The sequence below is a fragment of the Archocentrus centrarchus genome, chromosome 22 (genome assembly GCF_007364275.1).
Source record: "Archocentrus centrarchus isolate MPI-CPG fArcCen1 chromosome 22, fArcCen1, whole genome shotgun sequence".
Classification (NCBI taxonomy): Eukaryota; Metazoa; Chordata; class Actinopteri; order Cichliformes; family Cichlidae; genus Archocentrus; species Archocentrus centrarchus.
The window spans coordinates 20,057,826-20,073,982 of NC_044367.1; the positions used below are offsets into that span (position 1 = coordinate 20,057,826).

At 39.6% G+C, this 16,157-nt stretch overlaps 1 protein-coding gene across 1 annotated transcript in view; it reads left to right on the forward strand.

Annotated features, from left to right (window-relative positions):
* LOC115772754 (nesprin-1-like) overlaps positions 1–16,157 on the forward strand; it is a 30,554-nt gene that overhangs the window by 5,941 nt on the left and 8,456 nt on the right. Inside the window, exons 4-34 of the mRNA XM_030719135.1 lie at positions 243–326; positions 1,232–1,324; positions 1,594–1,772; positions 1,887–2,083; positions 2,729–2,838; positions 3,732–3,839; positions 3,920–4,057; positions 4,847–5,011; positions 5,101–5,213; positions 5,316–5,484; positions 5,572–5,668; positions 5,780–5,800; positions 6,082–6,284; positions 6,469–6,633; positions 6,765–6,917; positions 7,018–7,161; positions 7,481–7,648; positions 7,790–7,948; positions 8,035–8,199; positions 8,357–8,491; positions 8,676–8,834; positions 9,020–9,228; positions 9,646–9,754; positions 9,944–10,108; positions 10,538–10,705; positions 10,827–11,003; positions 13,900–14,040; positions 14,252–14,412; positions 14,636–14,786; positions 15,728–15,955; positions 16,041–16,139. Of these exons, the coding sequence (XP_030574995.1) occupies positions 243–326; positions 1,232–1,324; positions 1,594–1,772; positions 1,887–2,083; positions 2,729–2,838; positions 3,732–3,839; positions 3,920–4,057; positions 4,847–5,011; positions 5,101–5,213; positions 5,316–5,484; positions 5,572–5,668; positions 5,780–5,800; positions 6,082–6,284; positions 6,469–6,633; positions 6,765–6,917; positions 7,018–7,161; positions 7,481–7,648; positions 7,790–7,948; positions 8,035–8,199; positions 8,357–8,491; positions 8,676–8,834; positions 9,020–9,228; positions 9,646–9,754; positions 9,944–10,108; positions 10,538–10,705; positions 10,827–11,003; positions 13,900–14,040; positions 14,252–14,412; positions 14,636–14,786; positions 15,728–15,955; positions 16,041–16,139 (4,533 nt within the window). The remainder of the gene's footprint in view (positions 1–242; positions 327–1,231; positions 1,325–1,593; positions 1,773–1,886; positions 2,084–2,728; positions 2,839–3,731; positions 3,840–3,919; positions 4,058–4,846; positions 5,012–5,100; positions 5,214–5,315; positions 5,485–5,571; positions 5,669–5,779; positions 5,801–6,081; positions 6,285–6,468; positions 6,634–6,764; positions 6,918–7,017; positions 7,162–7,480; positions 7,649–7,789; positions 7,949–8,034; positions 8,200–8,356; positions 8,492–8,675; positions 8,835–9,019; positions 9,229–9,645; positions 9,755–9,943; positions 10,109–10,537; positions 10,706–10,826; positions 11,004–13,899; positions 14,041–14,251; positions 14,413–14,635; positions 14,787–15,727; positions 15,956–16,040; positions 16,140–16,157) is intronic.

Genomic DNA, 16,157 nt, shown 5'->3' on the forward strand with positions numbered 1-16,157 from the left:
TTTATGTAAGAAAAGCCCAGCTAATTCTCTCAGACCACTCTGTGTGTTACAGTGCAGTTAGTAGCAACTATGATGATTTTTTTTTCCCAACTGGCAAAGTGGACAGTAGAAAAAATTTGCATCTGCAATTATATTCCTACTATTTTTCAAATCAGCAGATGGTTGTATGAAGATATCATTAACTTTCATGATATGGCTTCCACAGCTAGCTAATTTTTACTTTCTGCCCTTTCTATCTTAAGCCTTGTGAGCAAGGCCGCCAGCTGAAGAGGATCCACTGGGTTTCCAACATCGGCACTGCACTCAAATTCCTTGAAGGCAGGAAGGTAAGCGTGCAGTCATAATGACAGTTTGACCTTTCACTGTGAATGTTGTGAAGTATTTTTCTTCCACAACTGAATATAATACTTGAAAGAAGTGACATGTCTTCAAGAAGTCAAGGTATGATTAAGAATGCCTGAGAAAAAGCTTTTGATTGGCTATTTATTAGTATGCATACGGTAACTGTCTGTAGAACACTACATATAAAGAAGCAGGAAATGGGACTTCTTGATTACATAAGCCATCTCTAAATCTCTTGGCTCTATGAAGCCTGTGTCCCACTTTCATCTGAGTTCCCTGAGGACTGAGACTTACATTGTTGTGATCTCTTTTCCATCATGTGTGCCTTCAGTCTGTGTATCGAGGATCACCGGTCAGTCGCCAGTAAACGCCCTGTGTGATCATATACTGTATGCATCCTTTTCTTTTGATGCACGATGTAGACTATGCAATGCTTGGATACAGTCATTCGTTTTCTATAAATGTAGTCATTAAGCTTTTCTACTGAGGTGTGTTTAATGCATTTTGACTATAACACTGATTACTGGTGTGTCTGGCTCCCTAAATTCTGACTTCTTTAAAAACAGAGATGCGAACATGACAAATTGTAGCAGTTCTTCAGTGCAAGATCTGAAATGCTGTGTTGCATCTGCTTTTCTGTTAATGTTGAGTTGAACACTCTTATTTTTTTCATCTGGTTGACTTTCCATTGTGGCTGTTTGTGCCTTCTGCCAGTGATAATACTTAACTGCATCAAAGACTTGGCTTTGATGACTTTGAGCAAACAAGCTTGCACATATTTTGGACTGTGTGTTACTGCTAGGGCTCCTCTGAGTTAAACTTCTCACTTCTAGACTGCCTGAATATGACTTGGTTCTGATAATAATCTTTTGCTTGGCTTTTGTTTCAGATCAAACTTGTTAACATTCATGCGACTGACATCGCAGATGGCCGACCATCAATTGTCCTTGGGTTGATATGGACCATTATCCTCTACTTCCAGGTAATGCTTCATCTCTCTTTAAATCCCAAATGTTTGATTACATTCTCTCTCTCCAAGGTGAGTTGCAGCCCTGCAAGTAAACCTCCCTGCTCAAATATTTTTTTGCTCAAGATTTAATCCATTGTTAATCTGTGCTTTTTAACCTTTACAAAGGACAAAGTGTAAGTAAAGCATCAGCAGCTTAAAGGTGATGTTGGACATTAGCAATGTAGGTGAATGCCAAGAAATACTGCCACTTTCTCCTTATTTTCTTCTTGTCTCTCAACTAGATTGAAGAGTTAACCAGTAACCTGCTAGCCCTCCAGGCTCTGTCCAACAGCAACTCTTCTGTGGAGAGTATCACCAGCTCTGAAACAGGAAGCCCTCCGATGAAGAGGAAGGTGGTTAACAAATTCAAGGGGAATGCCAAGAAGGCCCTGCTCAAATGGGTGCAGTGTACAGCGGCCAAGTATGTCACTTTAATTGCCTTTTTAAATTATCATTGTGATAAGGTTTCTATCATAATACACATTTATGTATGCAAGTTCTGTAAAATGAAAAATGTTACATGCATGTTTTTCAGGGATTTTGGAATTGAGGTGAAGGACTTTGGTCCCAGCTGGCGCGATGGGGTTGCATTCCAGTCAGTGGTGCACGCAATCAGACCTGACCTGGTGGACATGGAGGTGGTACGGCGAAGAAGCAACAGGGAGAATTTAGAGGAGGCCTTTGCACTCGCAGAAAATGAATTGGGCATTCCTCGTCTGCTGGATCCAGAAGGTGTCCTTGACCATTTCAACAGCTTGCATTAATCATTCCAGTGCTGCAAGAAGTATTGAATATGTGTCCTAAACTGTTGAGTGTTTGGATATTTACTAGTTTTTTAGACATAAGCACAGGAAACGTTAATGAAATTGTGCTTCTGTGTCCATTCTACATCAGTTGTGTGCTGGAAGCAGCACCTTACAGAAGATTAAAATTCTGTGTTATTTGTAGCTCAGAGTTTCAGTCTGTGGAGAAGCAGTCTGCAGTGGCTCTGCAGTCCTGTCTTCTTTAGCAGAGTCGTGATGCTTTATTGCAGCTACACACTGAAATGCCATTGCTTTTACAGGAGTTTGACCCTGATTTCTAGAAACATCAGGTCAAGGATTGACGTGAAAAAAGACATGTATAATTAGCTGCAAAGCCTTGGGAGCGTTATCCCGAGGACACAAAGTATTTGTGTGTCATACTGACTTAATACCAAAAGTAATGGCTCTGTCAGTACTCTAATCACCTCTACAGGCATCATGGCATGTTTTACCTTTAATTCCAACAAGATTATAAAACGTCTTAATTTATTTGCACCCATTTTTTAAGATAATCTCATACTTGGTGTGAAATTTTTCATCAATTGCAGTGGGCAATGTTTATGTTGATCTGCAGATGTGGACGTAGACAAGCCAGATGAGAAATCCATCATGACGTATGTAGCTCAGTTTCTGAAGCACTATCCAAACCCCCAACATTCTGAGACCGACGGACAGCAGGATGAGGTACCTAACCTTAAATTTATTACTTATATTTCAAGTGCATGTAGGCAGGGATACTTGGGCAGTTTGGGGTAAAATGGGATTAGAATGACTATTTAACTGCATTTGTTATTATGTTTAAAGTTGCACATAATGTGTCTAGTTTTTCTAAAACCTGCCCACATGCAGAGAACAGTCTACACTTAATGAGAGTTGCTTTATCTTCTGCTGATCCAAACTTTTAATTATCTGTGCCTGCTATTATTCTTGATACTCTGTCATGTTAAGCTTAAATGAGAAAAAGCAATCATTGCATGATCACAGCAGAAATATAATCATCAACATAGTTTTCCATCATCACAGACTCTTTTAATTTCTTCATTTACTTATTTTTTTGGGCATATTAAGCTGCTTCTTGGCTCAATTCCAACTTTTGCACTGTCAGTGCCAGTACTCCAGGTGAGAGTTCAGGTCATAGTACTGCATGCTTTGTGTTTGGAGTGAATACCCATCTAGGTCTTGTTCCATTTTCTATCCACTTTACTTCTTTGTTTCCCCTTGCTGTTCTAATGCCTTTATCACATATTTGCATCTTTCTGCCTTCCTGGATAGTTTGGTCCCCAAGATATAGAGCAAATGCTTGAGGTATGTTTAACTTGACAGACTAAATCAGAGCTTTAAAGAAGATATTTTCAGTGTCTGTGCCATCTTCTTACCCATTTTTCTTCTACCTTAACTAATCAGTCCTTAAATGTAGAGGTTTTATTTGTGTGAATCTTTTAGCAAGTTGATTCTTTAATCTTTAACTTTATGTTTTTGGCATGTCATTTCTATTTGAGATTCCCATCGGGATGCTTATAATGAAAAAGAATTAGGTCTATTCCCAATGTAAGCTACATGTCTCCTAATTATGACAGAGAGAGGAACGGAAGATGCTGAGAGAACTAAAGGTGTTTTTAGATCAGCTGGAGAGAGATGTGCTGAGGGCCCAAGGAACAGAGGCAAGCCTCACTGACAAATATCAGGTTAGTTAAGTGTGGGAAACTCTAGCATTCTTCTTTGAAAAGATCATCTATCAACATGTATGTCCTTTTTTTTTTTGTAGGCATTTAAGAACTTCCGTGTGCAGTATGAAATGAAGAAAAAGCAGACAGATCCACTCTTACAGCCAGTCCAAAAGGATGGCAAGCTCTCTGTGGATCAAGCTCTGGTCAAGCAGGCCTGGGACCGTGTGTCTGCCAGGGTAATTGTACTGCATACTTCTGTACAACATGAATAATTCATTACCAACCACAAAGACAGCAGGATAAATTATGATAATTAATCATACATAAATTAAAGAAGGGCAGCATGGCGTGGTGGTTAGCACTGTTACCTCACAGCAAGCAGGTCCTGGATTTGAATCCATTATCTGTGGAGTTTGCATGTTCTTCCAGTATCTGTGTGGGTTCTCTGGCTTCCTCCCACAGTCCAAAGACATACAGTTAGTGGGGTTAGGTTAATTGGTGATTCTAAATTGTCCGTAGATGCGAATGTGTCTGTCTCTCTGTGTTAGCCCTGTGACAGACTGGTGACTTGTCCAGGGTGTACCCCGATTCTCAGCCTATGGCAGCTGGGATAGGCTACAGCCCCTCCTGCAACCCTGAATTAGATAAGTGGAAGAAAGTATATGGATGGATAAATGAAAGAAAATCTGTTGATTAATAATAATCTTAAAAAATTGCATTGATGCACTGGAAGCTCTGAGAAACACCAGTCAGGGTTCATCTATTTACTTGTTGCCAGTGAGAGTTCAGTGGGGTGTAAGCGTTTGAATCAGTTTATTCAGAGGGGGAGGAGATGGGAACAGAAGCGATGTTGTTCATGGGGCAGTCTACTCCTCGAGACCTCCACAGCTCGGCTAGACTTGCATAAAACTCTTTTGTAGCCTGATTACTTGTGACCATGTGGAAATGTTATCCTCAGCATAGCCTTTTCTTTGGTGGGATCTTCCTTTGGCAGAGTGGTTTTGTTTAATCAGTGTCAATTGCAGCTGCTGGACTGGCACATCCATCTGGACAAGTCCCTGCCTGGGCCTCTGGGAGTGATTGGTGCCTGGCTGCACAGAGCAGAGATGGCTCTGAGAGAGGACATTCCCATCCAACATGCTCATGAAGAGACAGCCAATGTTCTTCACAGAAAGCTAGAGCAACATAAGGTAGCATAGCATGGCTTTCAGTGTTTACCTGTCATGCTATTAGCTGTTTTGGACAGTATGAAGCACAGATAGTGTGTTTACTTTTGCAGGAGGTATTAAAAAGCTTGGAGTCTCACAGGCAAACCTTCCAGCAGATCCACAGGGACAGATCAGTGAATGGGGTTCCCGTCCCACCTGAGCAGCTCCAAGATATGGCAGAACGGTAAGATCTTTGTCAGGTAAAAATGTTTTGGCATATGATGATTTCTTTGTTTAGTCTTTTGGCCTTTTTGAGAAGATAATAGACCATTTATTTAATTTGCAGGTTCAACTTTGTGTCTACGTCATCACACGCTCACTTGATCAAACTGGAATTCTGGGAAATGAAGTATCGGCTGATGGCATTTCTTATGTTGGCTGAATCAAAGCTCAAGTCCTGGATCATTAAATATGGCCGACGGGATTCAGTTGAACTTCTATTACAAAGCTACCTTGTAAGTTGAAATCATAGGAATTGTACTCCAGGTATTTGAATGGCTCCACGTCTATCAAACCACTCTATGTTTGTCTTTCTTTTTCAGACATTTGTTGAAGGCCACAGATTTTTTGAGCAGTATGAGATAATCTTCACGGATCTCAAGCAAGCTGCAGAGGTTTATGTTAAGTCTGACAGTTCGAGTAAGTCTCTTTGCTCTTTTATTCCTAAGCTCTTTTTTATTTGTGCATACTATACACAAGTGTTCATGTGGGCTCCTAGTAAACAGTCTTACTGTTGATTTCATGTTACAGGGTCTAAGACCTGTAACAGAGGTAAGTCCAAAAACAGTCAAAACTTTGCTTGATCCCGAGCCATTTCTGTCTGTATATAGGGGGCTGCACTTCTCGTATTTAAAATCCCTAAAGAGCCAAATCATGTTGCATACTGCATGGAATAACAATAGTTTGAACGCTTTCTTAGCATGATTTTTCTGACCTAACCCACCAGCATCAACCATGAGGCCAAATCATCAGCAGACACAATCAAATGTCTTGTATACAGATGGTGTCCATTCTGATTTTGGTTAAACCAAACTACTATTCTCTGTTTAAAGTTGATGAAGCAGAGGGAGTGAGTAAATTCCTCAGTGATACGACAGCTCAGTGGAAGAACCTGGCTTTGGAGGTGCGCAGTGTACGCAGCATGCTGGAGGAGGTGATCACTAACTGGGAGAAGTATAGTAGCACAGTGGCAGCTCTGCAGGCCTGGCTGGAGGATGCCGAGCAGATGCTAAGTCAGTCAGAGAATGCCAAACGTGTAAGTGCATTCAGAGATAATAGAAAAATCAATATTAGCATATTTTATGTAAATCTTTTATGTGTGCTGATTAATTTTATGTTGATTTTTTTTTTTTAATAGTTGATTAAAAGTATATCTTTCTCTTTGGCCACAGAGTGTACAGTTAAAGTTGTGCGGTCTTTGTTATTCTTCCTTGTTTTAGGATTTTTTCAGAAATCTCTCTCACTGGATCCAGCAGCACATGGACATGAATGACGCTGGGAACTTTCTCATTGAGACATGCGATGAAACGGTCTCACGGGATCTAAAGCAGCAGCTTCTGCTGCTGAATGGGAGATGGAGGGAACTGTTTGTCAAAGTCAAACATGTAAATGCAACACACTTTTGAACAGTACATGCACCGCCAAAAAATATCTAATTATATTTTGCATGCAAACAGCAGCAATATTTTTTTTAATTTAAACAAAAATAATTTGATATCTTCCATTTCATTGGCAGTATGCAAGAGCAGATGAGGTTGATAAGCTGAGGCAAGACTACCAAGATGGGATTAATACGCTTAAGATGTTCATGGATGCAACCAATGAGAAGATGACAGCTCCTATCCAAGTTTCTTTTCTGAATGTCAGAGCCTTTGTCCAAGATGTTGAGGTAAATAGCCCATGCTCTGATCTGCTTCCTCAACTTAGACAAATCTTTACTATTTATCCTCTGTTAAGTCATTTTTCATATTTTTTTCAACGTTGCTTAGGAAATTAAGCACAAATTGCCAGCTATGGAAGCAGCCTGTAAGGCAGCAAGCCGCACAGCTCAGCTGTTAACCAAAGACACTTCACAAGAGGAAGTTTCACAGATGATGACTGTGATGGCTTCAATCAAAGAACAGCTGAGTAAGGTGTGTACAAGTCACCTTAATGTGTGAGTTTCTGATACTGATGTCCAGTGTGTGTGGGTGGTTTGAGGGTGGTTGAAACTTGTATTTCCTGATTTGTATTTGTTATTTGTTGTTTTTGGTACAAACTTTTTGTCTTAAAGCAGGTATAACAGGCTAGTTTTTACACACTTTTTCAAAGAATGCAGTCATTTTAAAATGCATAACCTATATTGAAAGTAAGACTAGTGAAGTTTGAGCACATCTGAAAAAAAATGGCATTTGTGATGCAATAACACATCACTTGCATTTTACTTTCATCAATACACTCCCCTCCTATTAGATAAGGGAGAGATGTTTGCCTCTGCTTCGGGAGTCTCAATCCCTTTTACCTCCACTGGAGGAAATGGAGAAGAATATCACCGGCTTCTACCAAGCTCTGGAGAAGGCTAGTCATATTACCAGCACCACTGACTCGGAGGGACCAGTAGACTTTAAACAGAAATGCCAGGTGACTAATTAAAAGGAGTTACTTTTAAATACACCGAGGTGTTTTTAATTTCTGACTTTGAGCAGATTTATGTATGTTTTAGCCTAAATCCACAAGATCGGATTAAATGGCTAAAACACTACCTGTCATTTAATGCTGCAGGAACTGGCAACCTTCACACATAGCTGTAAGAAGTGTCTGACAGTAATAGAGAAAGACCACCAGAACATCCAAAAAATAATGAACAGCAGTAAAACGCTTGAACATATGGATATGAGTCTTCTGCAGAAACGAGTAGCAGACCTGCAGACCTCGTCACAGGTAAACATCAAACTCTGCTACAGTTCTCCCTCCCAATCAATGATTTTATTATTTTTGTACTTAAAAATGTCTTCTTCTGTGCTTAGAACTTGATTAAGGAATCTACAGAGTGGAGAAAGCATGTGGAGGCTAACAGCAGTCTTATGAAGAGGTTTGACGAGTCACGGGTAGAGCTGGAGAAGGTTCTTAAAATGGCACAGAACTTTCTGACAGAAAGAGGCAACCCAGAGGAGCTGCTCAAGAAGCACACTGTGAGTGTACTTTGCAAGATTTTGATGTTTTTTCATCATACAGATTTATTTTTTGTGAAAATGCACACTAAAATGTACAGTAAGATGCACAGTAATGAAACGTAGCATGATCTGCCTAAAGTGTTAAACGTGATGAACAATTAATGTTTTTTTGCAGGAATTCTTTGGACAGCTGGATCAGCGGGTCTTGAACACTTTCCTGAAAGCTTGTGATGAGCTGACAGACATTTTGCCAGAGCGGGAGCAGCAGTCACTGCAGGAAACAGTTAGAAAGCTGCATAAACACTGGAAGGTTGGCGCCAACGATGTGTTTCATCAATTAATTTATAATGTTTTTAAATTAAATATGACTTTAATAAGATGGACAGAAATTCTTAAATGATTGACAATTTTTGCATCTTTCCAAAAAAGTTGTCAAAAACAAACTGTGCTGTTCTAACTCTGACTTGTTTGCTGATGTCTTTCTCCTTTTTCAGGATATACAGACCGATACCCCCTTTCATCTCCTGCACCTGAAGGTGGAGGTGGAAAGAAGCAAGCTGATGTTGTCATTGCAGGAGTGCCAGACAGAGTTGACCAGAGAAAACCGCCACCTGGCTAGCATGGGGAGCGAGAGGCTCATTAAAGAGCACAGGGTAAGCACAGTGTAGATGGATGCTGTCCTGGTTACATGTATTGATTAACTCAGTGTGAATCAGTTCGCTGCCTTGCACTGTAACAGTGTGGGGAGAACTGAATTGCTTTCTGTGTCTACCAAATATTGTGCTTAGCAGCATTTTAGATTTACACGCTTTTTCTGCTGTATATAAATGGCCTTCAGGCCTTCTTTAGGGAAAAGGGTCCCCAGTCCATATGTGAGAAAAGGCTGCAACTGATGGAGGAACATTGTCAAAAACTCCCCGAGGGTGACCCAGCTCACCAGACCTTGGAGACGGTGAGAAAGGACTTTGCTGAGGTCCGGGAGGAAATCGAGAACACTCACCACAAGCTAATGCAGCACCAAGATAAATGGAAGGAGTACAACAAAAGGTGCGATCATTTTATAACATTTGTCATTCTGGCAAAGTTCTTTCAGTGTAAACACTTTCTGTGAAGGTGTTGTAGTGGTTACATTCCACATAACAAGAAGGGGTCTGAGCTGTGTTTAGAATTTAACCTTGTGTGTTGTGGTGCTGCAGCAATAAAATTGTGTGTTGGTCATTGTCAGGCTGGGTTGCACATTCTTGGCATACCCAATATAATCATGTTAAAATTCTTTCATTCACTTGAAATAAAGAGCAACAGTTGTAGGAGTTGGAGTTATGAGCTGTTTCAGTTTTTGGGACAAATATTTTAAAGGATCGTGAATTTATGTCTATAGACATAATTTGAAAGTGTGAAGGTGTGAAAATGATAATGTTTTTAATTAGATTGTTCCACTTATCCTTTGTTTTTGGTGTGAAACAGGTATGCTGAACTTTCCTGCTGGCTTATATCTAAAGAAAGCCAACTGAGGCTGCTGAGAAACCGAGCTAACGACCCCAATAAATATGGCCAAGTGAAGGCAACCATCACGGTGAGTTATTCCCTTTCCTGAGCTCCAGACTGTTTACTGCCTTTCTCATTTCCCTCTCTTCTGTGGTGTGTCACACCTGATATCGAGTAGACTTCTCACTGCCACGTCTGAGGAGATGTCTGTAAAAACACTTCGAGTCAGGTGACTCTTGTCCACATGGGTCGTATCACACTCTATTGTTGTGTGCAGGAGCTGCGGAATGATGCTGAGCTACAAGAGGGGAATCTTGGCTGGCTGAAAAGCCGTATGGCTGTACTGATTGAAATCTGTGCTGACAGCGATGCCCAGAGGCAAGGAAGCGCACTGAGCAAGCTCTCTACTGATTTTAAGGGTCTTCTGGCTTCTCTGTTAGAGGTAAGTGATGTTATCACATTTTTTTAAGGTGCCAAAAACAATCCGGAGACCACACATTTTAAAGGAATTTGTCAATATGGATATATCAAGGGTGTGAAACTCATTTTAGTTAACTTGCTACAATTGGCCTAGTTTGAGCTCTCTTTGGCTGGATCATATTTTATTTCTTTATTTGATTCAGACAACTTGTAACTTAGAATGGGGAAAAATTACAACTGGAATTATTAATAACTTCCCTACAATTTTAGAAAATCAGAAATTACAGTCTAAGATATGAATGCATATTATTAAATATTATTACAGTTGTCATGCACAGCTGTTTGACATCATTTTCCAGACAACAGAAGTTTAGAGCAAAGAACTGCAATATCCAAGAGTAATTATTGTTTTTGATAGCTTTGCACTTTTCTCTGTCATCTCTTAAATCAGGCTGAGAAGATGGTGCTGGCTGTTGGTGATTGTGTACAGTTTAGGGAAGAGGTACAAACTACACTGGAAGACCTGGTTCAAGGGCAGAAAGAGGCTCAGGCTGAGGTTACCAAAATCTTGGACTGCTCAACTGCTAGAGAAGCCCAACAACTGCTACTTGTTCATCAGGTATTGTTAGACATAATTCCTCATTACTATTCTTTGTCCTTTTGTTTTGCTTGATTAAAATCAGCACATTACTATTAAATTTTTACTTTAATAACCAAACATTTCTAATATGTCCCCGTAGCAACTATTAAAACGCCTGAAACTAAAGAGAAAGGATGTTCAGCACCTATTCACCAGAGGCCAGCAACTCCAAGCTGAGGAGGGATTGGGAGAGACCCTGCAGCAGGACCTGCAGAGCTTAGAGAACACACTTAGCAAAATGGAACAGAATATGGATTCACAGGAGCAAAGCCTTGAGGTGAGTAATGTTAAGACTGATCTCATAGCTGTTGATACACTTGATACACTGGTAGTTAACATCTACACTGTTGCTTTGAATATTAACCTGCACTACCAAAGCTACAGTGATGAAAAAGTGATTTTGCTGCACAATGTTCCACCCACAGAAGTCATAAGGTTACCTTTTTTTGACTTTGTGCTCTGAATAAGTCTGGTGAAATGCACATATGGTGTGAAAAGTTACTGTGAGAATCTGAGCTTAAGCGATCAATTTAACAACTGTATTATTCAATTCAATTCAGTTCAATTCAATTTGTATAGCCCAGTGCCACATAGAGAGGTTCAAAGGGCTTTACTGGTGTAACATATTAAGAAACATTTGGGGGAGGAGGAGGAAGAGAAAAAAGGGCACTTAGATATTAAAACAGACATTTAAACAAACAAGCAGGCCATCAAAAATACACACTGTACATACACACCCAATCAGACATATAAAATACATCAAAATAAATCATACGTAAATTCCTGTAAAATTCAAACAGAAATATGAAAAAAGAACCAAACTCGGAAGTAGAAGAAGCAGAAGATGGATATGATATTGATGAAAAAGTGTGCATGTTTTCTACCCGATTACTAAATGTGACTGAACTCACTAGTAGGTATGGACGTCTGTCTTCTTCTTCTTCTTTCTGCTGCTCCCTTCAGGGGATTGCTGCAGCCAATCATCTGCCTCCATCCCTGTCACACCAACCCTCTGCATGTCCTCCTTCACTACATCCATGACTCTTGTCTTTTCCTCCTCCCTGGCAGCTCCAGTATATTCACTCTCCCTACTCTGTAGATGTCTAAACCATCCCTGCCTTGGCTTTCTAACTTTATCTCCAGATTACTCAAACAGAGCTGCCCTCTAATATAGTAATTTCTAATCTTGTCCCTCCTGGCCACTCCCAATGAAATTCTTAACATCCTCAGCTCTGTGACCTCCAGCTCGACCTCCTGTCTTTTTTGTGAGCACTACTGTCTCCAAACAATGCATCATAGCAGGTCTCACTACCATCTTGTAAACCTTCCCTTTCACTCTTGCTACTATCTTTCTGCACAAATCACCCCTCATAGTAGGTGTGGCTGTACAGAGGTATTGTTATTTTTAAGTGGAAGCACTAATTAAATGCCAGATTAAAAATGTGTGTTTTTTAAGTGTTTCTTAAAATTATCAGTAGAATTTGCTTCTCTGAGGTAGGCTGTTCCAGAGTTTGGAGGAATAAAGTGTAAAAGCTGCAACCCAATTTTTTTCTCTGTGAGGAGTAATGGTGATCTAACAATTTGGGAGAGAGTTTGAGCTGGGACGTAAAGTGACAGACTTTCAGAAATACAAGATGGTCCAAGACCATTTAGGATTTTCTATATAAGTAAGAAACTGGAAGCCAAAGTAGTTCTGCTAAAACTGGAGTCATGCACTCTCTGTTATTTGTTTTAGTTAATAACCTCATAGCAGAGTTCTGGATAAGTTGTAGCCGACTGAAAAATATTCTACTGGAAAAATGAATGCATGAGTCATGAAAAGGAAAGCTCCTAAGTTGGAAGAATGTTTTCTTTGTGATGAAACCAATTTGGGCTCAAATCAGAATCTAAAATAATGCCCAGAACTTTTCATTTGTGGCTGTACCCTGTCAGCTGATGTCTGTAACTTATGAAAAGGCTGATTGCATTTGGTTTTAGAGTTAATAAAATAATAATAATAATTGTCTTCATTCAATTTTTAAAAAGATTTCAGTCATGTGTTTGTTATTATCAGAATAAACACAGTGCTAGAGAGATCAGTAGATCATTATCATCTGGGTCTCTTAGAAACATATAGCTGTGTATCATCTGCCTAACTATAACAAATGTTATACTGTGTGATAAGGTTGCCAGGTGGCAGCATGTATTATTACACAACCCCTTTCCTCTCATATTATTTTGTTTAATTGTAAGAAGTTTTTTATGACATTAGCCAAAACTCTCTTCATTGCCTCTCTGCTGTAAAATATTCTCTATTGTTTTATGGTCCTGTGTGTTGTTCAGTATCTGTTGTTGTGAAGTTTGATGTTCTTTAATTTTTTTTTATTAAGCTTACTTTCTCCTTCATGTCTTTTTATACTGTGTTGCCTTCTTTTTGTATAGCTTGTTTGTATTTTTAACATCAGCCTCTCCAGTATGTGAGCTTTTTTGGCTAATTCTGACACAGTTACATTGCATTGACAAACTAATGTGTGTTGCTGCTTATAAATAAATGAATGATGTGAAGTAGTAAAGGAAAATGTTATGCATAGAGGACTGAAAGGTCTGAGTGATGTTTTCTAATGGAGTATCTTTCTTTGTGAAGCATTACAGCTGTAAGGATGCCTGACTGCAGTGAGTCAGATATCTTATTCTTAATGGTGCCAGTACAGGCTGTTGACAGTTGGGGGTAGTCTTGAAATGGAAATTTAAGTTCTTCCTTTTTTATGTTAGAGGTCATTAAAAGATCATAAGTAATGTGAGCACCAGTAAATATAATGTGTGTGTGCAGTTATTGACCTGTGTGGTGAGGCTGTTGGTATATTAGCTGTACTACCTCTGTGAGCAATGCCCTGATGATACGTGTTAACATTACAATGTCATTTGCATACAGCGAGCAGGTTTGGTATTGGTTCGTTCTTTTGTTATGGTCTTAATATGTTTCTTTTTCTGCCACTGGGTGATAATTATTTTCTTGCTCTAATATTTGTGCTCCATTTAAGTATGAAGGTTTGATATCAGCAATGAACAATATGGATTCTTGATAAAGAAACACAGAGCGCTGTGTACTGCTGTTGGCTTTTATATATATAAATGAATGGATATAAAAATAATGCTGATCTGGCCTTAATGAGTTTGACAATTGCCATCCCCAGGTCACACTGGCAGCCTGGCAGGAGTTTGACAGCCAACAGGAAGCAGTTCATGAGTTTGTTAACAAAGCCTGCTCGACTATGGAGAGAGACCTGAACTTCAGCAGCCCAGAAAGTCTGGCGGTTGAACTCGACCAGGCCAGAGTAAGTCATTTTCTTTTATTTTTCAGTTTTTCTTTTCTCAGGTTTACTTTAACAGAAAATATCTTTTAATTAGCTCTTAACATTTAGACTGAAAGGTGTGGATTAGATAAATACAGTGACCCTAAATTGGATAACTGAAAGAAAAGGGATGGATGGATGGCTGCATGGATGGATGGATGGACAGTACTAAATGTTGCCATATTGTGAACAGGTGCTGCTGAAGCAGTGTGAAGCAGAGGCCTTACATATGAACACATTGCTAAAGAGAGCAACAGAAATCCAGCTGGGTCCAAAAAACAAGACTCTGCTTGTTCAGCAGGCTCGTTCCCTCAGCGAACAAGTGGATAAAGCAGAGGCTGGACTGAAAAAAGAGTAAGAAGATGGATTAATTCATTTAATCTTTTATTTTGTTTGTAAACACACATACACTGGCGCATTTGAAAGTCAGTTGATTGATTTTTTTTTTTGTTATAAATAACTTAATTTTAAGGAAATACTTGTGCAGTAGTAAATTTAGGTATCTCGCACCTAACATGAATATCAGAGATTGCTTGCAACTAAAGCTTACATGATGTATCATTTTTTACTGCCCTAGTGTCAAGAGTCTAGAAGAAATGAAAGATCAGTGGGATCGATTTGGAGCTGGATTTGAAGGCTTTTCCTTATGGATATCTGAAAAGGAAAAACAGCTGGATGCAATGAAGTCTTCTACTTTGCCTCTTGAGGAACAGATTGATGCGGTCAAGGTACAGTAGTGTGTATTCTAAAGCTCCAACCCTCTTAAACCATGTTAAAGAGTAATATTAGCCAGCAAGCAATGACCACAAAGCCTAAACACTAAAGTTAAAATCAATAAGGCTGTATTAAGAAGTCTTTAAAACAAATGAGTGAAAGAGCTACTCATGGAGTGTGTGGTTTGTGTCTGGCTTCCTCAAGCTGTCACAGTTTTGACAAATTTGCCTCGAGTGTGAAACCTATATTTCCTGTAAAACTGCAAGAAGGCATTTAGGCAGAGAAACACAGAGAAAGTATTTGGCTGTTTGGATATATTAGGCAACAACGGATCAGTTTGTTCTCGAAGTTTAGTATTGGCTGAGGTTAAGGATCTTAACGACTTTGACAAGGGGCCAAAGTGTGATGGCAAGATGGGGTCAGAGTATCTACAAAGTGGCTTCTTAAAAAAAGTGGTCCATGGAATAAGAGTGTAACTCTGTGGTCTAATCCCATAGAAGAGCTACTGCATCCTAAAATGCAGAAAAATCTGATGCTTGCTATCATAGAAAGGTGTCACACACTGCATAACAGATTACTGCATATGAGGGGAAACGACTGCAAGTCATTGAGATAAAAAGGTAAAGGTAAAATCTGAACGATGGAGCAATAGAAAAAGATGGTTGGTGTGATGAATTACATTTTTTTAATAAAACATTCCTGGACATCATTAACCAGTCACTTATTAGCTTTAATATAAAAATGAATGCCTTATTCTGCTCGACCACTTTCTACAACTACTAGACCAACAAAGAATTTTCCCTCATTAACCACCTAATCAGTTCTTCCTGAAAAATAAACAGTAACTACTGGTGAGTTAATTGTGGGCAGGACCTCACTTTAGAATGGGGAATACAGACTGAGTAATGAAAACCTTATTTAGACTTTATTACAGTTTAATTGTTTTCTTTCTCAGGCTGTTGCGGCAGAACTTCAGTCTCGAGCTGAGGTTCTTTCTCAGCTGGAGACAGACTCCCAGGCCCTGGCTCAGTTTGTGTCTTCGGGGGAGGCAGCTCGCATCAAGGCTCGCTTGACCCAAATAGGCAGGTACTGGGAGGAGCTGAAGGAAAGTGTTCAGCAGCTTGATGGACAGCTGGAGGAAAGCTCTTCTCACCAGCAGAAGTTCAAAATGAGCCTGGAAGAGGTACATATACTGACTGATACAGCTGCACTATGGTATTTAGAAAAGATATGGGAATACAGTTCATTGGATCTTAATTTCCTCTCAGGTACAAGCATCTCTTAATGAGTTATATACAAAACTGGAACATCCTATCAAATCCTGTACCTCCTCATCAGAGACCTATAAAGCCCTTCAAAACCACATGGTATTCATTTCTTTCTAC